Source organism: Taudactylus pleione, unplaced genomic scaffold (genome assembly GCF_031769625.1).
Source record: "Taudactylus pleione unplaced genomic scaffold, aTauple2 ptg001167l, whole genome shotgun sequence".
Taxonomy (NCBI): Eukaryota; Metazoa; Chordata; class Amphibia; order Anura; family Myobatrachidae; genus Taudactylus; species Taudactylus pleione.
This window is the reverse complement of record NW_028285568.1, coordinates 209,347-225,303: the sequence shown is the minus strand read 5'-3', so window position 1 is coordinate 225,303 and position 15,957 is coordinate 209,347. Positions and strand designations below refer to the sequence as shown.

General features: G+C 44.5%; 1 protein-coding gene across 4 annotated transcripts in view; it reads right to left on the bottom strand.

Annotated features, from left to right (window-relative positions):
- Positions 1 to 15,957, bottom strand: part of CC2D1B (coiled-coil and C2 domain containing 1B) — a 160,997-nt gene that overhangs the window by 116,619 nt on the left and 28,421 nt on the right. The window contains exons 7-10 of one of the 4 annotated variants that reach the window (XM_088462251.1): positions 12,418 to 12,451; positions 12,220 to 12,330; positions 7,885 to 7,994; positions 5,938 to 5,970 (exon numbers count right to left, since the gene is read on the bottom strand). In XM_088462251.1, the coding sequence (XP_088318377.1) occupies positions 5,938 to 5,970; positions 7,885 to 7,994; positions 12,220 to 12,330; positions 12,418 to 12,451 (288 nt within the window). Of the gene's footprint in view, positions 1 to 5,937; positions 5,971 to 7,884; positions 7,995 to 12,219; positions 12,452 to 15,957 lie in introns of all 4 variants that reach the window. The other 3 variants (XM_088462248.1, XM_088462249.1, XM_088462250.1) reach the window with 3 other exon arrangements.

Sequence of the window (15,957 nt, the reverse complement as noted above, 5' to 3'; positions counted from 1 at the left end):
TTCTACATCCTTTTATTTTGTTTTATGTTTGTCTATTTGCTGTTGTTTTTCTCTTTTTTGAAAATCAATAAAAAACCACTTAATTAAAAAAAAAAGGGCCCATATATGAGAGATATACATCTGTTCTCTGATAGCATTTGGGAAAGAATTTTTCAATGCCTCCATCCATTCTTCAATCGCTTTGGCTACACAGGCTCCTGCCATAGCTGGACGAGTAACAGCACCAGATGATGACAAAAATACATTTTAAGACAGGCTTCAATCTTTTTATCCACGGAATCCTTTAGGGAAGATGCCGACGGAATTGGTAATGTAGCATTTTATATCAAAAGCGTTACATAAGCATCCACAGTAGGAGGTACCTCCTGCTTAGAACCCGGGAAAGGATAAAACAATGTTATTCTCTTTTTCACATAAAAACGTTTGTGAGGGTTACCCCATGCCTCATCCATAAGCTCAATGAGCTGTTCAGACACAGGGACTCTGTTTTGACCACCTTCCGATGGTGTTTATACACTGGAGCCTTATTACTATGAGCTGGTTCATCATCCTGAACATCTAGGATTGATTTAACCGCCCTCACCAAAGAAGTAACATCCACAGTAGATGGATGATCCTCCTCCCCAGAAGTAGATGCTGGAGAGGAATCCTGTGCAACATCTGACTCCTCTGATAATGCGTCTCAATCTATATGTTGAATAGACTGAGATAAAGACAACTTACGTTTAGGTGCTTTAGTCACTATCGGCCTTTTATCAACATCCACTGTGGACGGATGGTAGTCCTCCCCCTGAGCTAGACCCTGGAGAAGAACACTGAGCACCATCTGAATCCCTTCATGAGGAGTCTGAATCCATGTGTTGAGCAGACTGATAAAAAGATAACTTAAGCTTAGGTGCCTTGGTAACTACCGCTCTTTTATCAAGATTATACCGCGCCATACTCTGAGAAGGACGGGCATAAACATCCTTACAGGAAGTGTAATACGAGGTGTAAAATAGCAAGCTGTGTACCCCATCCAAGCAGGCATAGTGGGAGCAGCCATACCATCCACAAATTGCTTAATTACTTGGGAAAAAGAGGATACCCAAGACGGCTCTTGTCCAGGGACACGTAAACCGGACTGGTGAGGTGGCTCTTTATAACAGACAGCACACAAACCATCCTTAATGTCCTGAGGGGACACATAAGTCATACATGATTTACATGAAACCAGCACAGGCTGCTCCCCCTCCTGTATCCCTTTATCTTTTCACATGTTCAAAATAAAGGCAATAATTTCAATTTCATGTGACAGCCTTCACAAAATCTTAATAAATGTGAAGAAGTACTCAGAAAACGACCTTTACCCCAAGATGATGGAGAGAAAAAAAGTGATAGTTACAACTGACAGACAGGGCGGAATTCAATTGATTTTGCGGCCCGCATCTCCCGTCTAAAGTGACAGGAGATCACGGGCCGCTATGCAATTGTGCCAGCTTTTCACGCTGATCGCGCCCATAGAGGTCAGGTGTAGCCGCGTAAAGCAGCAAAACCCGACCAAAGTGCTGGGCGCGATCGCGAAAAGTGATGTTTGGGCGCCCAAACATGTCACTTTTCGCACATTTCAGCTCTCATCCCCCCAGGGGCTGCGAGCTGAAATGTAGCGCTTGGCAGCTAATCGCGCCCGACAGGAGCAAGAATAGAATAGCTCCGTCGGGCGCGATAGGGGCTGGAAAGAATTGAATTCCGCCCCCAGAAGTAAAAGACAGTGTCATTGCAGCAGCTAGCAAACAGTCACATACACTGCCCGTGTAAAATAATTACAGTCACATACACTGCCCATGTAATATAATTACAGTCACATACACTGCCCATGTAATGTAACGACAGTCCCATACACTGCCCATGTAATGTAACGACAGTCCCATACTATGCACATGTAATGTAACGACAGTCCCATACTATGCACATGTAATGTAACGACAGTCACATACTATGCACATGTAATGTAACGACAGTCACATACTATGCACATGTAATGTAACGACAGTCACATACACTGCCCGTGTAATATAACTACAGTCACATACACTGCCCATGTAATATAATTACAGTCACATACACTGCCCGTGTAATATAACTACAGTCACATACACTGCCCATGTAATATAATTACAGTCACATACACTGCCCATGTAATATAATTACAGTCACATACACTGCCCATGTAATATAATTACAGTCACATACACTGCCCATGTAATATAATTACAGTCACATACACTGCCCATGTAATATAATTACAGTCACATACACTGCCCATGTAATATAATTACAGTCACATACACTGCCCATGTAATGTAACGACAGTCACATACACTGCCCATGTAATGTAACGACAGCCACATACACTGCCCATGTAATGTAACGACAGCCACATACACTGCCCATGTAATGTAACGACAGCCACATACACTGCCCATGTAATGTAACGACAGTCACATACACTGCCCATGTAATGTAATTACAGTCACATACACTGCCCATGTAATGTAACAACAGTCACATACACTGCCCATGTAATGTAACGACAGTCACATACTATGCACATGTAATGTAACGACAGTCACAAACACTGCCCGTGTAATATAACGACAGTCACAAACACTGCCCATGTAATATAATTACAATCTGCTCTAAATCAGCTACACAGACACCAGGAATGGTAGGATATAGAGCACTATATACCTTAGCCAAGGAAGAGGTATACAGGGAGACTGACCCAGATCCTCCTGAGACCAACAGCTACAGCAGCGCACTGAGCGTGGACCATGAGTGTCTCATATACATGTGGAGGGAGTAACCCAGACGTGCGAAACCCTTCGTAGGGACTGCGTCTGGGCCGGGGGAGGAGCTGCCGGGGGAGCGCCTAACTCCCCATGGCTGCGTTAACCAACCGGGTACGCTGGCCTCGTGGCACCAGAAGCGTCTGCTGACGATCCCAGTGTCACCCGGTGGAGTAGTTAGGACGAGGACAACCACGGGCCCTAACAGGAGCGGCTTCTGGTGAGTCTCTGACACCAGAAGCTAGGACTGCTGCGCACGCAAGCGGGGAATCCCCTTACCGGATATCTCCGTAGATCCGATGCAGTCCAGGTCACAGCATAGTTGCTAGCATGCTTAGCCACGACCCGCCGAAATCAGCAGCCCAGTTGCTGGTGTTGCGACCAAGCGGAGGAAGATGGAGTCGCAGTATATTCGTCCTAATTCAGACGCTTATTACCGCCAACCCAAAATACAGAACATAAAATAAAACATAAAACTAAAGCTCAGGACTGCCAGAGCAGTCCCCGTTACAAAGGTGCGTCTTGATCCTTCCGTACCAAACGAGCAACTGAAGTCCTATGACTAGGGGCGGGGTATATATGGGGGAGGACCCAGTGCATCCTGGTAACTGAAGCTTTAACTGTTTGGTACCTGGTCGCCAACCATAATATCCCTATGGTATCCCTGTGGATCCCTATGGACCCTGAAAAAGAAATGCTGACACTATCCTCCAATGTTGTAATCGTGCAGTCTTTTGCCTGTCGTCTAGTGGATGTGTTCCTTAACAGGACTAGGCAGTTCCTTAAGATAATTTACTATCCTCCAAGTTTTCTCTCAGTGTAACTTCAAATCACAAACACATCGTCAATTAAGCGTTTATACTGCAGCCATATTGCTAAACTTGGCCATAATAAAAGTGCTCTCATAAAAGTAGATATAAATATTTGCGTAAGCCGGCACATGATTAGATCCCATGGCCGTACCGGACCATTGTTTGTAATATTTGCCACAGTATAAAAAAAATAATTTTCTTTTAGCACAATTTCAAGTAATTCCAATAAAAATTAAATGGGAGGACCCAGATAGTCAAATGCCCCCAACACCTGATGAACACCAGCAATACCGGAATAACCACATATAAAAGAATTGACATCTAGCGTCGCTAGAAGTACCTCATTATTATCATCACCATCAGTTAAAATCCTTTGCAATTTTGCCAAAAAAAATCACCTGCATTGTATACAATGGGTTGTAGGAAACGGTCAATAAATTGTGCTATATGTTGCAACAGCGAACCCTGCGCTGAAATGATCGGACGACCAGGAGGATTTACTAAAGTTTTATGTACCCTTGGGAGGGTATAGATTATAGGACATATCGACTGATCAACTCTTAGAAAATACCAACTGTATCATCCAACCACCCTGTCAGGTTGCAGCCTAGGATCAGCCATTACTCACCTCAGTGCCGGCTTCCCCTGACCTCTCGAATGGTCAGACGCCATGTGCGGCGGCGAGTGACACGCTGAGGATTATACCTGGGGTCTGCTAGGACATCCAAGTGCTCGCTCCGTGATTTGGTTCCTGCGGTTACCGTCACGGGCGCAGCCATGACAGTCTACATCACCTGATTGCCCTTTACCCAACGGTAGCATTGGTTGCTGTCAGCTAACAGGCTGCGCAGGAGGCCAGGTACAGAGGTGAGGGTGACAGGCTGCGCAGGAGGCCAGGTACAGAGGTGAGGGTGACAGGTACAGAGGTGAGGGTGACAGGTACAGAGGTGAGGGTGACAGGTACAGAGGTGAGGGTGACAGGTACAGAGGTGAGGGTGACAGGTACAGAGGTGAGGGTGACAGGTACAGAGGTGAGGGTGACAGGCTGCGCAGGAGGCCAGGTACAGAGGTGAGGGTGACAGGCTGCGCAGGAGGCCAGGTACAGAGGTGAGGGTGACAGGCCTGCTCTGGATTTTCAGGTAACACCGTATTTGTGTATATACTGTATACACCCTGCTGCAAACTGTGGGAGGAATTCAATTGGCAACGATAATACAGTAATTTTTCCCACGTGAGTTCTGCTTATCGCGTCTGTGCGCAATTCAATTCCAAAAGTCGCCCAAACATTCTTCCTGCTTTTACCTGCGACAAGTACAGGTGAAAATGAGGAAATCTGTCCAAAAAAAAGGCCAAAGTGATACAGGATAACAATATAGAAGAGAATTTCTCATCCTAATAAAAGTATTTTGGGTTCTTAAATTGTGCAAAAATGGCTGTTTTATGCATATTTCTCAACAGAAAATGATAGAAATCAGTGTTTTTTGGAAAAATCAATATTCTATTTAAATTGGGGGTACATAAAAATGGCTATAAGTATATATTTATGTAATTTAAAGTCACTTTTAAAAAACCTTCAAAATACACCTCTAACACCCACCTGCAATCTTAAAAACATCCGTCCCATCCACACAGCACCCCCATATACCCGTCCCATCCACACAGCACCCCCATATACCCGTCCCATCCACACAGCACCCCCATATACCCGTCCCATCCACACAGCACCCCCGCCATATACCCGTCCCGTCCAAACAGCACCCCCCCCATATACCCGTCCCATCATATACAGCACCCCCATATACCTGTACTGTCCATGCAGCACCCCCATATACCCGTCCCATCCATACAGCACCACCATATACCCGTCCCATCCATACAGCACCACCATATACCTTTACTGTCCATACAGCACCCCCATACACCCGTCCCATCTATACAGCAACCCCGTATACCTGTACTGTCCATACAGCACCCCCATATACCCGTACCATCCATACAGCACCCCCATCCATACAGCACCCCCATATACCTGCCCCATCCATACAGCACCCCCATATACCCGCCCCATCCATACAGCACCCCCATATACCCGCCCCATCCATACAGCACCCCCATATACCCGTCCCATCCACACAGCACCCCCATATACCTGTCCCACATCAACTAACCCAATTACCTCCATTTTGCACTGTTTCACCCCAAAAAAGACATGTTGTCATTATAGGCCAAATTAAGCGAATTAAAAACTTATTTTTGCCTACTTAATCATTAAGGGGGTATCACTATTTTTTTTTTACCTTGAAATATGAATTCTCCCCAACTTTCATCTGCTGAGGAGGTAAAGAAAACTTTTTTACACTATGAAGAATTTGCACCCGTGAAAATCACGGCTAATAGGATTGCGTGGCAAGTACAAATTTGCACGATAAGCTGTTTTTTCTAAAACAAAACAGCGTATCACAGCTAAATGAACTCCCCCCTGTATCTAACAAGTTGCATAATGGACTGTGTGGGGTAGATTTACTAAAGCTTTTAAAAATAAAAGAGGAGGTGTTGCCCATAGCAACCAGTCAGACTGTAGCTCTCATTTCTCTATTGCATCCTAGAAAATAAGACAGGATCTGATTGGTTGCTATGGGCAACAGCACCACTTGCCTGTTTTGAAAGCTTTAATAAATTTACCCCAAAACGTCAATTTACACCTTTAACACAATTCAACCTCAAAATAACAAAATGTAATAAAAAAGGACGACTCAAGCTGGTTACACACTATACAATAATCGTTCCAAAAAGTCAATTTCTGACCCTTTGATAGTGTACAGCAGGTCCTGAAATTGAGGGTCGTGTACAGCAGGTCCTGAAATTGAGGGTCGTGTACAGCAGGTCCTGAAATTGAGGATCGTGTACAGCAGGTCCTGAAATTGAGGATCGTGTACAGCAGGTCCTGAAATTGAGGATCGTGTACAGCAGGTCCTGAAATTGAGGATCGTGTACAGCAGGTCCTGAAATTGAGGATCGTGTACAGCAGGTCCTGAAATTGAGGATCGTGTACAGCAGGTCCTGAAATTGAGGATCGTGTACAGCAGGTCCTGAAATTGAGGATCGTGTACAGCAGGTCCTGAAATTGAGGATCGTGTACAGCAGGTCCTGAAATTGAGGATCGTGTACAGCAGGTCCTGAAATTGAGGATCGTGTACAGCAGGTCCTGAAATTGAGGATCGTGTACAGCAGGTCCTGAAATTGAGGATCGTGTACAGCAGGTCCTGAAATTGAGGATCGTGTACAGCAGGTCCTGAAATTGAGGATCGTGTACAGCAGGTCCTGAAATTGAGGATCGTGTACAGCAGGTCCTGAAATTGAGGATCGTGTACAGCAGGTCCTGAAATTGAGGGTCGTGTACAGCAGGTCCTGAAATTGAGGATCGTGTACAGCAGGTCCTGAAATTGAGGATCGTGTACAGCAGGTCCTGAAATTGAGGATCGTGTACAGCAGGTCCTGAAATTGAGGATCGTGTACAGCAGGTCCTGAAATTGAGGATCGTGTACAGCAGGTCCTGAAATTGAGGATCGTGTACAGCAGGTCCTGAAATTGAGGATCGTGTACAGCAGGTCCTGAAATTGAGGATCGTGTACAGCAGGTCCTGAAATTGAGGATCGTGTACAGCAGGTCCTGAAATTGAGGATCGTGTACAGCAGGTCCTGAAATTGAGGGTCGTGTACAGCAGGTCCTGAAATTGAGGGTCGTGTACAGCAGGTCCTGAAATTGAGGATCGTGTACAGCAGGTCCTGAAATGAGGATCGTGTACAGCAGGTCCTGAAATGAGGATCGTGTACAGCAGGTCCTGAAAAGATTGTGACTAGAGGAGCATCAGGATAAGATTTGGACACACTTTGCCGGACATTACACCATCACGTATTACAAAATCTCACCGAGAGGTTGTGAGTTGTGATCTGCGAGACGAGTGTATAGGGGGGGTATCCGGCTTTCTCCCTCATGCAATGAACTTTCACGTTTCAGTCTTATCGCTGGGATGACGTGGGAAATGCTAATTCAGGGATCTATGGTCAGCACGATTAGGAGCGGGTATCGGAATCCTTTCAGGTGTGGCCCCTTCATCACCTACTTCAGTCCATGCCCAGATTCACCACCATTTGGCAAATTACACAAATAATTTGGTCACTTAGTATAAATATTCAAATTTAAAGGGAAACTTCTAACCCACCCAGACACACAGCGACACACACCTTACTAATCTTCATGTACTCCTTCGCTTTCTCTACATCTCCGCTTTGCTTGGCTCGCAGCGCTGCCATCTTGTACTCCCTCTGTCGCGTCATCAACAAAGACTTTGAGGCTGCAATTTAATCACATTATAGTCATATTCACAAAGATTCTTCAAGAAAAAGTTATAAGAAGAAAACAGATTTCGGCAGTGACTGTATCCAATGGTTGATAAACAAGAACACTTCTGTGTCACTGACTACGACCCTGTTGCAATTACTCGTTGGGCCTTAAAAAACAAAAAAAACTGCTGTTATATATACACATAAAAAAATCTCATTGTAATGAAAAATATAAATTTTAGTAAATGAAACAAAGTTAATTTATCTGAATCCATGTGGGGGATACTGGTATACATGGAGTGTAGAGGGAATACTGGTATACATTGGGGTGTAGAGAGAATACTGGTATACACTGGTGTGTAGAGGGAATACTGGTATACATTGGAGTGTAGAGGGAATACTGGTATACATTGGAGTGTAGAGGGAATACTGGTATACATTGGGGTGTAGAGGGAATACTGGTATACATTGGGGTGTAGAGGGAATACTGGTATACATTGGGGTGTAGAGGGAATACTGGTATACATTGGGGTGTAGAGGGAATACTGGTATACATTGGGGTGTAGAGGGAATACTGGTATACATGGGGTGTAGAGGGAATACTGGTATACATGGTGTGTAGAGGGAGTACTGGTATACATTGGGGTGTAGAGGGAGTACTGGTATACATTGGGGTGTAGAGGGAATACTGGTATACATTGGGGTGTAGAGGGAATACTGGTATACATTGGGGTGTAGAGGGAATACTGGTATACATTGGGGTGTAGAGGGAATACTGGTATACATTGGGGTGTAGAGGGAATACTGGTATACATTGGGGTGTAGAGAGAATACTGGTATACATGGGGTGTAGAGGGAATACTGGTATACATTGGGGTGTAGAGAGAATACTGGTATACATGGGTGTGTAGAGGGAATACTGGTATACATGGGTGTGTAGAGGGAATACTGGTATACATGGGGTGTAGAGGGAATACTGGTATACATGGTGTGTAGAGGGAATACTGGTATACATGGTGTGTAGAGGGAATACTGGTATACATTGGGGTGTAGAGGGAATACTGGTATACATTGGTGTGTAGTGTCGAAGCCGGATAATTGGCTGAGCAAGAATCTGTTAAGATTAAAATCTGCACGACGCCAATTTAGCAAATCTCACACATTATAAGAACATATGGCGATGCTATTTTTTAGCATCGTGCGATTCCCACACAATAGAACAATGTTAAAAGTCCTCATTATATAAATACATACATTTACTAAAACATACAGTCAGGTGCATAAATATTGGGACATTGACAGGATTTTCATATTTTGGCCTCTATTCACCACCACAATGGCTTTGAAATGAAATATACAAGATGTGCTTTAACTGCAGACTTTCAGATTTAATTTGAGGGTAATTACATCCAAATCGGGTGAACGGTGTAGGAATTACAACAGTTTCTATATGTGTCTCCCACTTTTTAAGGGGCCAAAAGTAATGGGACTATCAACTCAAAAGCTATTTCATGGACAGGTGTGGGCTATTCCCTCGTTATTTCATTATCAATTAAGCAGGTAAAAGGTCTGGAGTTGATTCTAGGTGTGACATTTGCATTTGGAATCAGTTGCTGTCGACTCTCAATATGAGATCCAAAAGAGCTGTCACTATCAGTGAAGCAAGCCATCATTAGGCTGAAAAATCAAAACAAACCCATCAGAGAGATAGCAAAAACATTAGGTGTGGCCAAATCAACTGTTTGGAACATTCTTAAAAAGAAAGACCGCACCGGAGAGCTCAGCAACACCAAAAGACCCGGAAGACCACGGAAAACAACTGTGGTGAATGACAGAAGAATTATTTCCCTAGTGAAGAAAAACCCCTTCACAACAGTTGGCCAAATCAAGAACGCTCTCCAGGAGGTAGGTGTATATGTGTCAAAGTCAACAATCAAGAGAAGACTTCACAAGAGTGAATATAGAGGGTTCACCACAAGATGTAAACCATTGGTGAGCCACAAAAACAGGAAGACCAGATTAGAGTTTGCCAAACAACATCTAAAAAAGCCATTATAGTTCTGGAATAACATCCTATGGACAGATGAGACAAAGATCAACTTGTACCAGAGTGATGGGAAGAGAAGAGTATGGAGAAGGAAAGCAACTGCTCATGATCCAAAACATACCACCTCATCAGTGAAGCATGGTGGTGGTAGTGTCATGGCGTGGGCATGTATGGCTGCCAATGGAACTGGTTGCCTTGTATTTATTGATGATGTGACTGCTGACAAAAGCAGCAGAATGAATTCTGAAGTGTTTCGGGCAATATTATATGCTCATATTCAGTCAAATGCTTCAGAACTCATTGGACGGCGCTTCACAGTGCAGATGGACAATGACCCGAAGCCTACTGCAAAAGCAACCAAAGAGTTTTTTAAGGCTAAAAAGTGGAATGTTATGCAATGACCAAGTCAATCCCCTGACCTGAATCCGATTGAGCATGCATTTCACTTGATGAAGACAAAATGCCCCAAGAACAAGCAGGAACTGAAGATATTTGCAGTAGAGGCCTGGCAGAGCATCACCAGGGATGAAACCCAGAGTCTGGTGATGTCTCTGCGTTCCAGACTTCAGGCTGTAATTGCCTACAAAGGATTTGCAACAAAGTATTAAAAATTGAAAGTTAGATTTCAAATTGTTTAGTTTGTCCCATTACTTTTGGCCCCTTAAAAAATGGGAGGCACATATAGAAACCATTGTAATTCCTACACCGTTCACCTGATTTGGATGTAATTACCCTCAAATTAAATCTGAAAGTCTGCAGTTAAAGCACATCTTGTTTGTTTCATTTCAAAGCCATTGTGGTGGTGAATAGAGGCCAAAATATGAAAATTCTGTCAATGTCCCAATATTTATGCACCTGACTGTAGAATATTAACAACCCTTCAAAACACGTACCACGGTGTACTCCACAAACACGTAGACGCACAACGCTAACTAACGTCTTTTCTTAATATTCTTACACTTACGCTTTGTACACTTACATAGGAAGGTTCCCTAGCATTAAGGTTAATATCCGAGGTTTTATTCATTATTAATTATGTAATAAAGAGACTGTATTTAAGATCTCAGTATTAGTACATGATAAGCAGATCGTGTTTGGTGCCATTCTAAACCACTGTTTATTTGCAGATTTCCGGTTCCATCGGCAAGGAAATCGCAACATGCGTCTGAGAATTATGGATCATAGAGAGATAGGCATTGAAATGTACTCTGTTCATGTAATGTAATTAGCCAGTTTAGACTTGTTCTTCGGCGGGAAAACGGACACAAAGAAGCTGTTGGAGGCCGAACTATTACAATACAAACTGACCTATGAACTGCATCGTAAACAGGAGAACCAGGAAGAAGAACCAATGGGATTATGCCAACTTGTTCTATTGTATTGCCTATCTCTGCAAGGGAGGATGGACCCAAATGCATCCTGGGAGCAGCAAAAGTTTTAATTGCGTGGTGCCCGTGGATCCAGATCCAGCTATACCCCAAGGACAACCCTGTGGACCACCTATGGACCCTGAAGTAGAAAGTAGGAGATTGTAGGGATACAACCAATCTACACTCTTTCAAGAACCAAAACCTATATCGGAATAAAGTTTGAACCACCACTGCGTTTACAATCTCCTTACTACAAGCTCCGTTAGCCTTCATAACCAGAACTATCATTACTTCACTTCCTGTTTGGACACTATAAAAACCGTGTGCCTCAGCTGCTACTATTTGTGCTGGCTCTGTGCTTTACATGTCCTGGGTGGGAGACTCATCAAATTCAGATAGAACCATGTTGGGCTCCTCCTGTCTTTAGGATGTGTCCTGATGGAGTCGGATACTGGACCGATGTGGCACGGCATCACTGACCTGTCCACACTGTCACATATTACACACTTGTGTAGTTGTCATTCCTCACAATATGACAAGCCTGCTGCAGAGGAGTGAAAGACCACATTGTGGACATAATGCAAACACTCCAGCTATTTCATGTATATTATTCTACTCTGTAATAAATACCCTTTCATATATAGGAATGCTAAATCGTGTTTCCGACCTCTTACAACGACTGAGTTACCTTTATATATAAAATTAATAAATTATAGCAGTGTACTGAAAAAAAGAGTTTCTAAGAGCACCTGAAGCCAAAGTCTAAGCAAAAAGGAAGGAGAATATTGGATAACAAACCTGATTTGCTGGTGATCTCACCTGAATCACCTTGGTTGGCAGCTATGTCCTCACTAACAGCGGCTGACACATCTGCACGCTCAGATGATCCTTGGCTTGCTGCAGACTCTATAAGTTCAGACTGTTTCTCTTCTTGTGATGAAATAACAGAGGAGAGAGGTGCTGTAGGCTTCCAATTAGCCACTGGTGGCGGCATGTCCTCCTCATTCACAGACTTACCCTGTTTCGCTGCTCTTAACATGGATTCCAACATCTGCAAGATTTGGAGTTACAGTTATATCAGCCGTTCTGTGTACACAGATACAATGCAGATCTCATCTAGTACGTTTTATCGCATGACATACTGTAATATCTATTGCTATGACTAACACGATAATACATCACTGCTCTCTTGCTAGAGGCTGCTATTACATAGGATGAGAACAATAGAAAGTCATGTTATTTACTAACAAAGTGTAAAAATGTGTGAGGGGTAATTCAATTGTGCAGACATTATGGCTTCATATGGCAGCCAATCATTGCAGGTCTATGGGGAATTGGGAACATTAGTGATGTTCCTGGTCACATATCGCCTCTGTCTCTCTTCAGGAGGAGCTTTCCACCCATTGTGCACAGTCCCCCCCCCCCCCCCCCAATTTAAAATTTGTGCAATCTACTAACTGACCAGAAAGAGGAAACACCGTGGCGTCACCCTTCATATCCTTGAAAAAGTCATATTTGGATTTGGCCACCGGAGGATCTTCATCCTCAATAACTAAAGCTGTGCGGACTGCCCGAATAAGGCCAGGTATATAAACCTTAGACTTAAACTCCGACTCTTTAGTACGGAGAGGTTCTTGGTCAGATAGATCCAGAATGTCCCCATCATCAGTCGTCACGTCGTCATCCTCATAAGGATGAGACAGACGCCACTAGCCGCAACACAGATTCCCCCTGTAACACGTCCGACAAATGCTGTACCGAATTTGTCAGAGAATTAACCCATGCAGGCTCATGTGAGACCTGAGGAGGGGAAATAGGGAGACTGTGGGGTACCATCAGTTGTCTCGGGAAACCCTGCATGGGTGACACCACCACTGACTGCTGGGACAATCCCATCTGGGTAAACGCAGGTGGCGGAGCTAACTGGCCCACCAGGGTTGTAAGCGCTTTAGCGAAACAAGCCCTGTGCGGTTCAGTAATTGGTCGCGCCAATAAATAATGCCGACATAACCCCACCGCGTTACCCTCCCCCTCCGCTATTGGTACATTGCACGTAGTACACAGAAGCTGGAGAGGAAAATCACTCTCAGACATGATGGTATGTGACCCCTCTCACTGATACGGGTTAGTATAGTGGGAGAACCGCCCTGCAATCACCGCACAGCAGGGGCTTTAGCAGAGGAAGAGCAGGGACAGTGAGATGGCTGACAGCAGAAAGTGAAAGTACAGGCAGCAGACGCCAGCAGAAGTCACATACAATGCAGAAGAAATTAATCCCTGCACTATCAGCGCTGATTCCCAACTACACAGAGCCTGGTAGGACACAGCGCTGCATACACTGACCTTAAGCCAACGGAGGAGAGGTATACTGGGGGACCCAGACCGCGATGCCACCGATCAGCAGCTTCCAGCAGCGTTCACCATGCTTTGCAAAGATGGCCACCGAGGAGCAGAGAGGAGGCCGGCCTAGGGGAGGAGCGCTGCCACAGGACCAATCGGCAGCACAGAGAGGGCTGTGTGCAGCGGGGGAGGCGCCGGCTGTGTACAGGGAAGGCGCGCTCCCCTGGCATGCAATTAACCCCCGGGACGTCGCAACGCTCGCCGCTCAGCTGCGGCCTGCTGTCCCAGGGGTATAGTGGAAGCGCAGGTTAGTTTCTGGCTCCACGCTGCAGCCAGTCCCCAGGGAACCCCCTGCCTGGGGACTCTGGACCATGTTCTCAGCAGGGACCCACCGCGGGACCCCGCTGCTTACCTGCTGCCCCCTTGCATCCGGCCATGGTCCGAAGCATCTGGGGTCACCGCTAGCCGTGACCCCAGATACTTACCAGCATCCCCGGATCAGTACCGGCGTTCTGGTACCGGCGGAGTGTAGGGGAGATGGCATGGACGTCAGCAGTGACTGTCCATGCTGTACTCCCAGATGTGCAGCCACAGCTGCCTTGTAGAAAACTCAGGGGCTATTCTTAGCCCCCCTCTAAACATGTGCTCCGACTCTGAGCCGGGCACCAATGAAACTGGGATGCCTTGGCTCGGGGTATAGGAGAGGGACCATGATGCATCCTGGGAGGCTGAAAACTTAACTCTATGGTGTCCGATGCCTGACGTCATCACCTATACCCCAAGGTCTCCTGTGGATACCCTATGGACCCTGATGTAGAAACATTTATAGTTTGTGTTCTATATAAATTAGACAATAACAAGGAAGGGGGGGGGCACATAGATTGAAAGAGGAAAGAAAAGACTACACAGGAGCCCCCCATGTGTGTGCAGGTAGTACGGGGAGAAGAGGCACACTGCCCCCATCTATAGTAGGTATTATCCGGAGCTCCCATGTGTGTGCAGGTAGTACGGGGAGACGAGGCACACTGCCCCCATCTATACTAGGTATTATCCAGAGCTCCCATGTGTATGCAGGTAGTACGGGGAGAAGAGGCACACTGCCCCCATCTATAGTAGGTATTATCCGGAGCTCCCATGTGTATGCAGGTAGTACGGGGAGAAGAGGCACACTGCCCCCATCTATAGTCATCATTATCCGAAGCGCTGGGTGACACTGACTGGTTAAGGGCAATTCCGCATTAAGGTGGGCAAAGTTGCAACATGAAAATATGTTATTGAATATAGACAGGTTACATATTTTTGGAAAGGGAATTTATTCTAGTTTCCTAAACGGGTCTTCTTTTTCCTCACATATTAATTTCAGGGATGTCATAAGCATCTTAATGTCATGCGCTGGACTGTTTCAATGTAATAAACGTCATGAATATTCAAACATTCATATTTCCCTCACAAGATGCATACCCATGATGCTTTGCAATTTCAAAGATGGCTGCAAATGTATAGAAGGCCAAGATGTCCCTTTAAAACTTTTGGAGTTGAAATAGTTATGTATACTTTCTTTTATACCCATGGTGGCAAAGGTTAGTCCACAACCATATTAAATGTTTTTTTTTAATTTATATAAAAGTTATTATGATTTGGAACTCCAAATTTTCTGTCTACACAGAAGGGCCAATAATTGGGTATATTTGTACCTATGAGAGATTGAATATTTAAAGTTGGTACGAGGCCAATCCTAAATTCATCCTTTTGTTTTGAAATAGGTGCTGGGCAGCTCTAATAAGCATGAGTGCAGTGCTTACACTAATCGGTGTATTTTTCCCACGCAGCGATACTTAATACACATTTCTTGCATGAGAGCACGTATAAGTTCTATCAATTTTACACTATTTTGCATTCTTTTCCCTTCTTGTCTACATATTATGAGAATCTGCCATTAAGATTCCCTAAAAACATCTGCAGGGTGCATTGAAATGTAAAAGACTGAAGTGGAACTTATGCTAACCAGAAAAGTGTTATAAATGCAAGGCTCTATTTGGAAATTGGACACTAATACTGAAAACGCAACTCTTCACCTTTGTTTTAATAAAATTATATATTATATATATAGATATATATATATATATATTTTTTTTTTTTTTTTTTAATAGAGGATACTCAGTAGTTTCATCCAAGAAGTGGAGTGCTTTATATACATGCCACCCATGTATAAATAGG